This window comes from Hoplias malabaricus, chromosome 7 (assembly GCF_029633855.1).
Source record: "Hoplias malabaricus isolate fHopMal1 chromosome 7, fHopMal1.hap1, whole genome shotgun sequence".
Classification (NCBI taxonomy): Eukaryota; Metazoa; Chordata; class Actinopteri; order Characiformes; family Erythrinidae; genus Hoplias; species Hoplias malabaricus.
The window spans coordinates 23,754,928-23,769,166 of NC_089806.1; the positions used below are offsets into that span (position 1 = coordinate 23,754,928).

Here is a 14,239-nt window from a genome sequence, read left to right on the forward strand (position 1 = left end):
CTTATTCATGGTCAGCACTGCGGTGGGCACAATTAAGGCTTTGTCATTTAAAAACCTTATGTACATTATAAAAATGAGAAAATCTCAAATCTCTGTCCTCTCACACAAATAATGAATAATGTAAAACTGTTCGTGATAGCTTCAATTTCCCTACCACCCTACGTTGTTCATATGTAGGTCATGAGCTAATGGCTTCTATAACCATTCTTTGTATGTCCAATGGAAATTCATGTTTAGACCAACCACGAAGCACAACGTGGTGTAGGTCATTAATTTATAATATTCGAAATGCACTATATATGGAGGAGGGGGCTCAACATTAAATGGTTCCATACTGCCTCTCTGTGCCCAAATCTTGAATCTACGTCGTATTTGTACAAATAGTGCACTGAACGTTAGCTAAGAAAGTTTATTGCTCTTATCTGTAATATATTTCATCAGCTTTCGATATAAAAGTCATTGTTATATTGTAATCTATAAATCAGCCGTTTTCTCATGACCTCCAGAGTGCACTACTCAGGGGACAGCGAGTCGTTTGGGACACTGTGTGTGTGTGTGTGTGTGTGTGTGAGAGAGAGAGAGAGAGAGAGAGAGAGAGAGAGAGAGAGAGAGAGAGAGAGAGAGAGAGAATGAAAAAGGGCGGTGCTTATTTCGGCGAGTCACAGAGACAGCTCACCGGTCCGGTCTCATAACTGTAACGGACCGCATTTCACACGTAATTTACGTTTTCACGAGCCACGTAAATATCTTATAACTGATGATGTGGATAGTTAATGTGGTTGCGATCCAGAGACGCGGTGCTGCCGGAGAAGGGCATAAAGATGTGTGTTTTTTAGTTGAGCGGCGCTAGCGCTGAGCCTCTGGTGAAACGTTAGCAATTGCTAGCCAGAGCTAACCTCTCCGTAACCGAGCGGACAGAACAAAACTGAGCTAAACGGCGGTTTAAAGCGGGTGTCTATAACAATAGTGTGGTCGACTCCGGAGGGTTGAGAAAGGAACAGTTTAAATCTTCATAAAAGTGTGTCCTCTTCTCTGTCTGTGTGTCTGGGAGCTGACAGAGAGAGAGAGAGCATGGAGACTGCGGGCAGGACGCTGCTCAACCCGGCGGACACGGCCGACTTCACCGTGGAGAACGTGGAGAAGGTAAACAGCGCACATCAGCCGCTCCCTCTGATACTTAACCTGTGTGCGGGGCTAACCGGCCATTTCCACCTATATACAGCCCACCCATTTTTATACTTAGTCATCGCTGCTCTGTCCCGGAAAACGTGGAAATGTACAGTCTAGTTTTTCATTCACAGACACGCTGTGAAATTAAGGAGAGTGCTCAGATATCCCGGAAATATCGTGGAAAGATGTAAAGCCGTTCAGATAACGCGAGTTAACATGTTAACTGATGTTTAGCATAGTTGCTAAAGAGAAAAGGGGATGTTAAATATCTGAATCAACGTGAAGTCTGACAAGCTGCACACAGGTGTTTTTAGAGGGTGAACTGTGTTTTAAGAATGACATATATACTAAAAAACAGTGAGTTTCATGTTGAATTATTTTATTTGGTAATTATCTGTCTCAAGATTGGAAACATGATCATTATATTTAAAGACATTTGTTTTATACCCCGTTTTTATCAGTAGGAAGTTGGCTGTATGTTGGCAGATGCAAGTCATTCTAATATGCCCTTCCATAATACACAGCTGTAATGTATAGAAGTCAAGGAAGAGGTCATGGAATATGATTTCTTAAAGAGTGGAACCTTGTTTTATTCCATCGTGTATCACCATGCTGTTCTGTTTAAATGTGTTATGCTTCTGACTTTATTATAAGCCTTAATTTGTAAACAGCATGCATTGATTAGAAACAATCTAAATTGATGGGTTCATAATGTTTTAAACAAATGACATGAACTGGATGCTATGTATGTTCTATAAAGAAAAGTTTTTAAACACTTTTTTTAAATTTTTAAACATTTTAGATATAGTATTAAGAGCTTGTTAGCAGTTATGTTTTTTATTGGTCTATCAGTAACACGTCTGAGGTAAGTGACAAGAAATATCTAAATTAATATTCATTGCACTATATTACCTGTCTAGCAATACAATTGTCGAGTGCCCCCCTCACAACTCATTTGTAAACAAAGCAACCGTTTATGTGGTCCGAACTCTTAGTTTGGGAACCCCTACTGTAAGCGTTTAATTCTCTTTGTTACAAGGACATGTAAGAACATACAATCTATTTTAGAAATAAGGTTTTTTTTCTGTGCACAGGCCAGCTCTAATCAGCAGGCCTAATGCTTGGCACACTGACAAAGTCTCTTAGCAGGTGTGAATATTTGCCATATTCAAATTTGATTACTGTAGATTCTAGCTGCTTCCAGCTGATGAGGTTTAAAGAGTCAGGTTTATGGAACCTGTGGTATGGCAGAGAAAATCAAGACACACCCATTTTGGTCCCTTACCACAGTGTAGTCTACAGCTTAAATTCTAAATGTTAATATATATGATGTACTGTGTACATCATTTTTTTAAACAGTGCTAAAATCAATTCTGCAGTTCAGTGGCCTACAGTTTGGTTAACTGTGCATGTTGCATGATGTGAGCAGAGTCTGCAGGCCACAAAATAAGCAGCATTAGCAGTTTTCAAATGCTAACAAACTGTCCTCAAATTGAAGACCACTCACTCCATCTCTGATCATGGTCAACCAGTACGAAAGGCAATAAGTCAATTCATGGTTTTAGGTGTGTGTCATTTTCTTAATGAAGGGGATGGGGTTTTGTGATCACTGTTAAATGTGTTTAATTAATGGTATGAAATTTGTATATGTATTTGTAAATATGTATTTTGGGGTGTAAATACATGCATAACCCTACATGCTTAATGTAACCTGGATCGTGTTTCCTAAAAAGCTCAGTACAACAGCAGAAGATGAGCCACATCTATGGGCCTTTTAAATATTTAAACATATAATTTGAGGATTTAATTCAATAAACTAAATGATAAAATAAGTAAGTTTTTTTTTCCACACACCACCTCAAGATATTTACAAATGGTGTTTTGTGTGAGCAGTGTTTCAGTGATTCTGTAAGATGGATGAGGCTGAACAAAGATATTTGTATTGCAGTAAACATTAAGAGAGGAGGCATGTATTGGCAAAAGATGAAGATGATCTTCACTAAGAATGTTTCAGATGTTTTGTCACTACTCATTTTCTCTTTCCTGCATTTGGCCACCTTTAACACTGTTCCTGTGCCTTCTGAGCCTCATTCAGTTTGTCTTTTACTATTTTGACCATTAGCTGCCTTTTCACCTCTTTTGGTTTTTCTGTGCCTTTTTCCTGATGGCTTACATTCATGGCTGCATAGTCTAACTTTAGAATGAAAAATATGTTTCTTTTCCAAGTTCTCAGACAACATATTTGGCATATATTTAGGTTTGTCTCAGTAAAAGAATTTCCCCTCTTTTAACAGTGTTCAACACTGTGATATGTGGTATTAAATCCCCTAAATTATTTAATTTATTTTTATTCTACTGCTACAGTTCTAACTGTCACCTGGGACTGGCCTGAACTATTTCTTTTGATTGTGCTCCATGAGTCGGTGCTGGTGGAGGCAGTTGGGCTTTGATAGCTGGATGACGGGTAGCTAGATGAGATCTCAAATTCGCATTTCATCTATCTGGCACAGATTTTGCATATTGCCTCGTCTAAATTGGCTCAGCTAAATTTGTTCAGCGGCAGCAGTTCCGATGCCAACAGTTGGGAAAAATGTAACTTTTTTTTTTTTTTTTTAAACGATTACAAAAAATATATTTAATATTCATTACACACACTAAAGTGTAAAAGAAGAAAGATCATGCAAAAAAAGGGAATATATATATATAGACGTTGCGCTGGTGACAGTTGCTTGCCGTTCTTTGTGGTTGGCTGGTCAATAGCATGATATTGTATTTATTGTGACAGCCATGCATATAGTGCATTTCTTCCTTTACACAAATGTCTGAGCCTTTTACTTTTTTGTGAATCATAGCTTTTGTTATTTTAACTGTTATTAATTATTTTATTTATTATAGTTTTGTGACAGGTAATAGAGTAAATACAGATGTTCCAGAATAGTCTGTCCAATATTGTCCCTGACTGAATATTTGAATCATGCTGTTAACATGATCATTGCTCAGTAAGACTGTCTCTCTTTGTTGGACTAATATTGAACACCAGGTGTGTGTGAAAATGTAGATTTATCTCTTCTCTCTCCTGTCAGATGTCATGGCAGCATTGGTTTTTTTGCAATATTTAAATACAGTTTGATTTATTATACCTGTACAGGAATGATAATCTACCTGCTGGGAAAATGTGGCCTGTTGTATATTTCTTTCCTGCCATGTGTGTGTCTCAGTGTCAGTCTGTGTCTCCTGTTGCAGGTTGTGTCTGGCTGTTGCCAGGTGCAGACTGACTCTGGGGCAGACAGTGGAAGAATAAAGGAGGGGGTTGGGCAAGGTAGCTGCAACAAAACAGCAGAAATAAAGCTGTGGATCAAATGGAGCAGAATAAAGGTAGTGGGATGGATGTGTGCGTCTGACGCAATAAGTGGGTAGGGGTCTTATGTATGGTGATGTAAGTCACAGTTTCATGAATGACATAGAGATGATGGGGTTTGTAGTTCAGAGAGAGAAAACTCATGCATGGTTAATAGCTTTTCATGGATGACAGTTGGCATGCAGTCTGTACTTTGAAAAATGGAAAGATCAAAAAGAGTGGTGTGGGGGTGGCAGCATGATTGAGGAAATGACTGAGCTTCAGGCAAAAGGGCTGAGGAGACGACTGGATGTCTCCTATGCTACGACCCACAGCAGCATCTTTGTTCATTTCCCATAGAACTTTCCCCTTCTAGCAAGGACAAGTGAAATAGAAGTCTCCTTTGAATGCAACCTGAATGGGTAGTTTGACACACTGTCATTCAAGCATTCTATCATGAATCTAGCAATCATACTAAAAGCAGGCACATTTTATAGAACCAGCTATTCACTGTTATAGCCTCTAGTGCTTTGGTTTTGCAGCACAATGGAACATATGTTTGAAGCAACAGAAAAAGGTTTTTTTCATTTTAGAAGTTTCCATTCAGTTTATCAGAGAATGCCAGGCACTATGGAGTTTAGGATCACTTAACTGAGCACAGATATCAAATAAGGCTTAAATGCATTCATTGACAACAGTGTTGCAAATTTGCACATGAAATATGTGCAGTTTAAAAGATTTATGTCCAAGCACCGTTTTTAAAAAAACCTACTGTTTTTACCCTAAAATAGCAGCTTTACAGACCTGTAATAGGGAGAAGAGTGTCTCTTGTTGCTACTCCAGGCTTAGCACTGCAGAAACTGCACTGTAACTTTTTTGGAGGAGGGTAGACAGCAAGATGGAGCTCTTTACCACCACCTTCTTTTAGAAGACTTTAAAGTGTCTAGCCGTGGCCGTCAATGTACCCACCCTCCGCTATATACGGCATATACCAAGCAGAACTCCTGGTGGTCCTGGGGAAGCAGCTGGATTTGGGCTCCCCGAATCCTATGTTGTGGACGATATTTGTGTGACCTTGTACTCAAAATGCAATACACGGAAAAGGGAAGAGAATTCTTTATTTTCTGTCTGCCAAGAGCTGAAGATATGTTTTCTCCATCCACACCATTCTTTCTGAAATGTATGCTGTATTTCTGACACTTCCTGTCACTGTTTGGCAGAGGACGCTTGGTTCAATTTAGGACTTGCCTCTGGATTCTGGACCTGATGGCTTCTAATTTGTCTTTGGCTTTTAAGGATGAGGGACTTTTAATGCAGTGTGCAGACTCTGCACTTTTGCCCTTTGCAGCAAGTAACATGAACATCAGGGTAGATCTGCTCTCCAAAGGGCACCCACTGTTCTCTCTGTAATGGAGCATCCATCTTCACCCTTTGGCTGAAGATTCCACCCTACATGTTTTCACCTGTCAGCTTCATACTGACTTCTCTAAACATAGTGAGAGAAAATCCCTCTTCCTGGTTGCATCAGTGCTGATAAAGGAGACTGTGCCTGCAGATCCTGTCATGGGAGCCATGATCAGGGTGCATGGCACAGCCCTTACATGCTGGCCTGTGCCCCACTTGTGTGCCCTGGTTAATTCTGCTCCATTTTAGTCTCTGTGGCAGAGGACACAGGGCTTTTCCTATAAAGAAGTAACCTTGAGCCACCCCCTCCAATTTCTAACTTCTCTAACTTCATGCTGAGTACCTGACCTGCTCCTTGATATGATAATATTTCAGATTATAATCAGCTTTTGGATTATGGTTAGCCTTTTGCCAGAGGAAGACTCTGCTAGTGGTATCAAACATATCAACCATATTATTATGTTTTCCTTTTCTTTGGAATAAATTTCACACTACTCAGAGCTTAAGGACATAAATTGTCAACCATTGTGAAATGAGGGAACATTTGAATTTGGTTTGTTATGTTTTGTAAGCTTGAAACTTTATAGAGTTTTGCGGAGAAGTATCCCAGGGTTTGTTATGTCTGCCACTCAAGTATAAGCTGTGTTCGTGAGCCAAGGTGGACCTGACTGTTGTGTTATGGCTGTTTTGTTTTGTTTTTTCTTATTAATCTTTTTAGGGTGGCGGTATTTTAAAGGTAGTATTGGATTGAATGTTCTACAATTTTAACTTTATAGCTGGGAAACAGTATATGAGATAATGTGGCAATGATTTTAGCAATATTTGACAAGCCAAATTCAAAGTTCGTTCATGAACTTTTCTTCTTTTTATTATCATTTTTATTATATCTAACTCAGAACATGTAACTAAAGGTAGTTTTCAACATTTTAAAGCAAACATGCCTTATGGAAAAAAACAAGTAAATGGTTTTAACATCACACAACTTTTACTACTGTTTATTCAGGCAATATACAGTGAGTATCAGAACCCAGTAGAATCAGCAGTTACATATCTGCTTCCAGGCTGTAGTGAAATATTCCTTAAGCTGTTGTGAGGTTTGCTGTTTTTGTTCATGTATTTATACCCAGTTTGCATTTTGCATAATGTCCACTTCAGTTGCATAAGGTCCATTTAATTTTGGGTTTGTATCATGTGACAACAGGGATATGTGGGGTGTTTTCCTGTAGCTAAATCTTGTTGCTCCTTCACTTTGTCTGATTGTCATATGTGCTGTATTCACCCTCACAAATTTGCCACATTGTTTTCTAATTAGGTCATTTTAAACTACGTTTGTTGCCTTTGCTTCTGACCCACCTAAATGGAAAAGCATCCTTAAAGCTTTGGCTGTCTGTCACCATCATCACCAACCTTTGTAGTTTTTGCAGAGGCATCTCATATTTAACCTCCACAACTTGTAGATATTTTTCCAGTCATCTTAATCATTGCATTTTGCAAAGACAAACAGTAAATTCAAGGTCAGATTAGGCTTACTGTCAGTAATAAGGGCTCTGTAGAGTGAATGTCATAAAATGAATACAAGTGAATCCTTAGAGATTTAGCCTAAACAAATGCTTGCTACTGGCTTCTTCAGTGTTTCTGTCCTGTCACTTGTCCCATCGTCTGTCTTTTCTTTAGTTGCACAATGACTTTTGTGTTGAACTCTGTAGCTCTGTATCTGTTGCTCAGAAGGTTTCATTGTGTATTGTTTGAAGGGATGTGATGGTCAGGCAGTGTGGCTGGTATTGAATGGTCAGATGCTGTACTGGTCAATCAAACTTTTGCAGTGGACAATGCAGAGGGAAATATTGTTGGACTAAGCTCAGATAAAAGGACCTGTCCTCTCAACATGTTTTGGTTTGATGGTTATAGAGATGCATCTAGTTCTTGTTTGTATGTATTTTTTGCAAAAGCAGATTCACAACATCAGATTAGCTATCGTTTGACTGTGTAGTATGCATTTTCAGTGTATTTGCCTGTTGGCTGTTGCACTGGTTAAAAGCTAGCATTTCTGTAAATTATTAAATTTGTTCCCCTTTTAATTAATGGTTTTTGCTTGTTCAGTAAGTTGTAAAGTAATACATTGTACATTTAATTAGCAGAATTTCACATTTATGTTATGTTTTTGATTGATGTCAGCGAAAATGTTGAGCTGTGTGATTGTTGAATACAGCATTTTAGTTAGCAGGACAATCCAATATTGATTTAATAGATGGCTAACTATCTTTTCATGAATAATAAATAACCCTTGCAGAACCATCATTTAAGTGTGTAGATGTGAATGATAATGGCAGTATTTTAAGGTGGAAGATTTGCTGCCTTCACTTGCTCATAGTCAGGAGAATCTTGTGTGTGAACTGTTGAATTAAACTTCCATTACAGCAGCAGGTTCAAGACACTGGTTTGTATCATGCATCTGTAACTTGACAGCTGTCTGAACCAGTAGCTAACCTTGTCACAGTGCTCATTTTGTCCCCAAAGGCTGTGAGTCTACTTAAGCAAATTACAACCAGACTGCTGGAGGTTTAAAATTGTCAGCTGGACTCCACTGAGCTGTTCACAGCTCAAAAATAATGATGTAGCTTCTAGCTAGCCACTCCAGAGAGTCTGTGGACAACAGGCACAGCCAAGAATCCTTGTAGTGTGATATATCCCTTTCATGTTTTATCTCTGTAGTGTTATGTTAAATGTAATAATGGTGCTGGGTAAGACTGTATGTTAATATCACTTTGATCACCTATCTTGGTAAACATGAAAATGTTAGGGCAGCTTTTCATTGATTTTGGTTTTAATGAGTTTTGGTTCATCTCCTTCAGCTAAACAGTCTGTACATGTAGTAAGAATACATCATAAATAACTTGATTTTGGCTCCCAAGTTCCCAAGTCTTTCAACTCAAAAAACCTTGTCGTAGCATAAATACTTTTTCAGACATTACCTCCAAAGCTGTCTGAGGATGATGAGCTTTGGATTTAGTAGGCAAATAAAATCAGCTGCAAAAGCAGTAAAAGAAAGCAAGGGAGTAATGTGGCTAATGTGCTGGCCGTCGCCTGTGCCGTCCATGGGGAGCCGTGGTGATTAATGGCTGGGTGAGCAGAGCAGAACACAAGGACAGAGTGAGTCATCGGTGAGCATCTCTCATCTCACACACATGCAGGCTTCCTTTACAGCAAACACGCTGGGCTGTGTTCATCAGTCTCTGTGTCAGTGGACCACGGTCATTGAGGATTTTGTTGGAGAAGCTGCAGTAGTATAGTTGGTTGTCATGGTAACCTTCATGTTTCAGACATTTGTGTTATACATGAGATCATGAAAAGATGAGGACGATTCATTTATAACAGATGATCTTGCTAAAGGATTATAGCCTATAAACATTTAAACTATTAGAAAGAACAGTTGTTGTTTTTGCTTCTTTGTTGCCTTGTTGTCATTGCATTCACCACAGGATTACATGGTATAACAGTAATAAGCTACACCATGGTATTTAAAAATGTGGAAGGTATCTCAAAATGAGGATGCTATTTCAAAGTTATGACAAGCATGTGGTGTGTCAAATTTCTGTTCTGTGCAATTAGGTGCAAATTAGACCAAAGAGTGGATTCATGGGCATTTAAGAGCCACTGGGAGGGGATGCTGTGGTGGCTTGGCTGTTGATGTCTCACACTGAAAACAGGTGGGGGAACAAAAACAAGCCTCGTAGCCCACTGCAGTTGTGAGTTTTGTGCTGTGTTTGGGTTAAAAGGGACAGGAATGAAGCTGAAAAAAAAAATACTCAGAAGACCCTTCATTCAACTTTGAGCTCACACGTATGAGGCCTTATCATCTAAATATGTGTGTTTTGAACTCAGTTCACCTGAAAATGATCTGCTGTGGTGTGCTAAATGACAAATGCTTTTAAACAGTGTATCTTAATTTTTAACTTTTTATTATCAACATGTTTCGGCGTGCAGTCAGACGCACAGTGCAAAAAGCTATCATATTTGTGCTCACGCTGCCCGACAGTGCACTCCCCCACTGTAGTACTGTATACTATGTTAATGTTTTGAGACAGTATGAAACTTGGATACTACACAGCCCTAATTTACCGTTTTGGATTTTAACAGCCATATTTTGGCTATTCTATTTATCTTCCTTTTCACTACATCCCAGATCTAGTTCTGGTGTCAGACTTTTGAAGTTCATTAAAACTCATTGTCTTGTTCATAGAAACAGTTTGAGATGACTTGTGCTTTATCCAGCAGGAAATGGCCACGATGGGAAAATGATGGCCCTAAAGGGAATCAAATGTTCAGCACAAGGAGCCAAACAATGTCTTGTATTATGGGATTCGTTATATCCCAAGAAAAAATAACTGACACCATTAAATCATTGCCATAGGCTGGAATTGTTGACATAATGAAGGTTTTGGGTTCAAGCTGTTATTCCAGATTATTCCAAAATCAAAACACTTCAGTTTTGAGGAGCTGTAGGTCCTTTGTAGCCTCATGTTACTGCACTTGACTGAAAAATGACCACATGAGATTTTTCGGTTGTACCACATTCTCCTCAGTTTGTGATTTGCTCTACATCCAGCAATGCCTTTTTTTAATGTCCTTTATGCTTTTAACTCTGACCCTCTCAATTTCCATTGTCCTTTTCTTGCCCTTCCTACCTCTGTCCATTTTGCCACTCATTATTCTTCCTTGATCTCCAAGGACTCACCCCTCCCCTCCAGTCTCCTTCCCTCCTTCTTTGTGGGTCTCTGTGTTGCTTGTCTGTCTCTGTGGGACAGATCTCACCTCCTCTGTCAAATATAGTACAGTTGTCACTGTTATCTCATTAGTAAATGTCAGAGGTAAAGCTAGTAGTATGATGATAGGAGTGATGCAGTGACATTTGAGTTATGACTCTTGATAGCCATCCTTAAATTAGAACTTGTGCAATTGCTGTCTTTTTTTTCATGAAGAGTATTGTTAATTAGGGCTGGTTTATACTCTTTTTAATAACAAGAATGTAATCTGAATTGGAAAAAGTGAGTATCAAGTTTTGAAAAAACACATTTGAGACTTATGACTTGCATGTGCCCTGACTGTGTTACGCATTTTTAAATATGTCTTTTTAATGTAGAGTATGTTAAATTGTTTCTTTATGTGCATGGTGTGTGACCTCATCTGATTATTCCTTAACTTCCAATTTTCTCCCAGGCTCTACATCAACTATATTACGATCCAAACATTGAGAATAAGAACCTGGCTCAGAAGTGGCTGATGCAGGCACAGATTTCCCCTCAAGCCTGGCAGTTTTGCTGGGCACTTCTCAGTCCGGAAAAGGTGAGAGTACTGCGAAATTTTGAATTAACCTCTAATGTTCTGCCGTATAGAACTGTACTCTCCCTTCATTTTCATTTTCTTCTTGTGCTGTATTGTTTTGAATTTTTCCTGCTTCTTTGCTCTTTGTTTTTCTGCTTTTCTGTTTTGTGCTTTTCACTCAGCTGCACTGTGCTCTCCCTTTCTATTCCACTTTACCTAAATCCACTCCAATCTGTACTGCCCCTGCACTTTTCAACCACTTCACATTATGCCAATCGTGAAATATTCAACTACTACACCAGTGAAATTCTTCCTTCCTCTACATCAATAACCTTTTTCCCCCTCAACTAGTCTTTTTACCCTGTTTCCTACCTAATTTTGAGATGGCAGAGATGTTTAGATGTCTATTTTGCACAAGGTTCTAAATGACAATTTTCCTACTGTTGGTCATGATCTTGTACTTTTTCTCTCCCAACTCTATTTCTGTTTTATGCTTTTTCTCACTTTATCAGCTATTAACACCTTAGTTCACATCTACATGTAAACTGGGTTTACAGATTAAAATGACATGACCTGTCATGAGTCCTGATGCATGCCTAAATCTATTGTAACTGATTTGAGCTGACAAAGATGTGTAACCTCTCTGCAGGGTGCCAGATTAAAACTTCATGCCTGATTCTGTTCAAAGCTTTTAGAACTATCCCTAGATTATATGATGGATTTATATTGGCAGATTTTTATTGCTGCACTGCAAGGTGGAAATGTTAAATATTTTCATTAAAGATGGCACAATACCAGTTGTTTTTTTGGATATAATTTTTTTTTCTTTTTAAAGTGTGTGCATTTTTCATCTCACAATTATGTTAATTGCTTATGATGTTTTAGGAACAATGATTCAGTGGATCATTAAATAATAATTTTTATTTGCTGATAATTTCTCAGGTCCCAGAAATCCAGTACTTTGGTGCCAGTGCCCTTCACACTAAGATCTCCCGCTACTGGGGTGATATTCCTGCTGAGCAATATGACACACTGAAAACCCAGCTGTTCTCCCAGATTGCTCTCTTCGCCTCAGGCTCCAAGATAGTTCTAACACGCCTCTGCGTGGCCTTGGCCTCACTGGCCCTCAATATGATGCCAGAGGCGTGGCCAGGTGCTGTGTCTGAGATGGTACGCATGTTCCAGGAGGAGGGTGGTGCAGTTGATGGACGTGCCCGCTGCCTGGCTCTGCTGGAGCTGCTCACTGTGTTGCCTGAAGAATTTCAGACCAGCCGACTGCCTCAGTACCGAAAAGGACAGGTGCGAGGGGCTCTTGGACGCGAGTGGGCCACTGTCTACCCACTTCTCCAGCAACTTCTGCGCCAGCCCGACTCACCAGCACTGGTCAAGGCACGTGTGCTGAAATGCCTGTCCAGTTGGGTGCTCTTAGACGTGCCACTCAATGAGAGCGAAGGCCTGCTGGAGGCTGGGTTTGTTGCCCTCTCTGACCCTGAGCTCTTTGACACAGCTGTGGAGGCTATTGTCAATGCCATCTCACAACCTGACTCTCAGAGGTGAGGCTTAATCATTGTTCAAACTTAGCATTAGAGTTTTCCTGACACTAATAATAGCAACCAGATTAATTCTGGCACATTGTCTTTCTTTTGTTTATGTCTACTTAATACTGTTGATTAAACCTTTATTACCTGTGCAATATTTGTTTATCTATTTGGACACTTTTGTCTATTAAAAACCAGTAACAGAAACAGAACAACATAACTGCAATATCAATAAAAATATATAGGTAAAATAGGAAAAAATGCTCTAGTCTAATTCTTAGGATTGTCTTGTTGAAAATATTTTGCTGCAGATTATAGTGAGCTAGTACAACATGTAGATTGTTTCGAAATATGTCCTTTATTGAGGTCTCTGTCTGCTTGTACATCTGGTTCTCATCCAAGATATTGAAAAAGCCATTTATATTTTGTGTATTGGTACCCCAGGGTAATCAAAAACCATTGCACTGTCAGAAATTGTGCAAGAACAGTCATGTGTTACATTGCGTAAACGTAGTAAACAGTATAAATTGACATAAGAACAGCAAATGAGCCACTATACAATCTGCTAATCAATTTAATGCCATTAGGTGATCAGACCAGTTTTAAATGGTCTTTGACTGCTAAAACTTTAATGTAAGAAGAAAACAGGAATGATACACATATTCTTTAAAGAAACTATCAGAAAATTCCAGCTTCTATCAAGATTCCTCCCCCCACTGAAATCGTTAATCATTAGGTGTGTTCTGAATACAAGTTTTCATTTGACCCCTTTTTTTAATATATTATTATTGATAATTCCATAGAAACCAATAACACTAATCCAGTGATGATAGAGTAGTAGTTTAATATTGAATGTGAGCAGTTTGACAGTGCTGTTATTAGACATCAGTGGTGTAAAATGGCACCCAGAATACACTTTATATAACTGAATTTAACGTAGCAAATATTGATCCTTTGAACTACATTTTGATTGGATCTAATCTTGGTCATTTTTTTAAAAACTGGGACATCTCTGGACATAGTGGTGTAGCTGTCACTGCCAACTCTGATGGTACAGGGCGGGCCATTTATATGGTTACACCGTACTAAAATGGTAATGGTAGGTGATATTAACGTCCTGTTTGTGGCACATTAGTATATGGGAGGAAGAAACTTTTCAAGATGGGTGGTGACCTTGTGGGCCATTTTGAAGGTGGCCATTTTGGATCTAAGTTTTGTTTTTTTTCCCCAATGGGTAGAGATCAGACATCAGACTTATTGGGAATTTCACAAGAAAAACAATGGTGTGCTTGGTTTTAACATAACTTTATTTTTTCATGAGTTATTTACAAGTGTCTGACCACTTATAAAATGTGTTCAAAGTGCTGCCCATTGTGTTGGATTGTCAATGCAACCCTCCTCTCCCACTCTTCACACACTGATAGCAGCATCGCAGGAGAAATGCTAGCACAGGCTTCCAGTATCCGTA

At 39.0% G+C, this 14,239-nt stretch overlaps 1 protein-coding gene across 2 annotated transcripts in view; it reads left to right on the forward strand.

Annotated features, from left to right (window-relative positions):
* Positions 1-676: 676 nt before the first annotated feature.
* ipo13b (importin 13b) overlaps positions 677-14,239 on the forward strand; it is a 43,022-nt gene continuing 29,459 nt past the window's right edge. For both annotated transcript variants that reach the window (XR_010803925.1, XM_066677634.1), the window contains exons 1-3: positions 677-1,143; positions 11,129-11,254; positions 12,176-12,786. Coding sequence is in view for 1 of the 2 variants with exons in the window: in XM_066677634.1 (XP_066533731.1) it covers positions 1,072-1,143; positions 11,129-11,254; positions 12,176-12,786 (809 nt within the window). In the remaining variant the exon portion in view is untranslated. The remainder of the gene's footprint in view (positions 1,144-11,128; positions 11,255-12,175; positions 12,787-14,239) is intronic.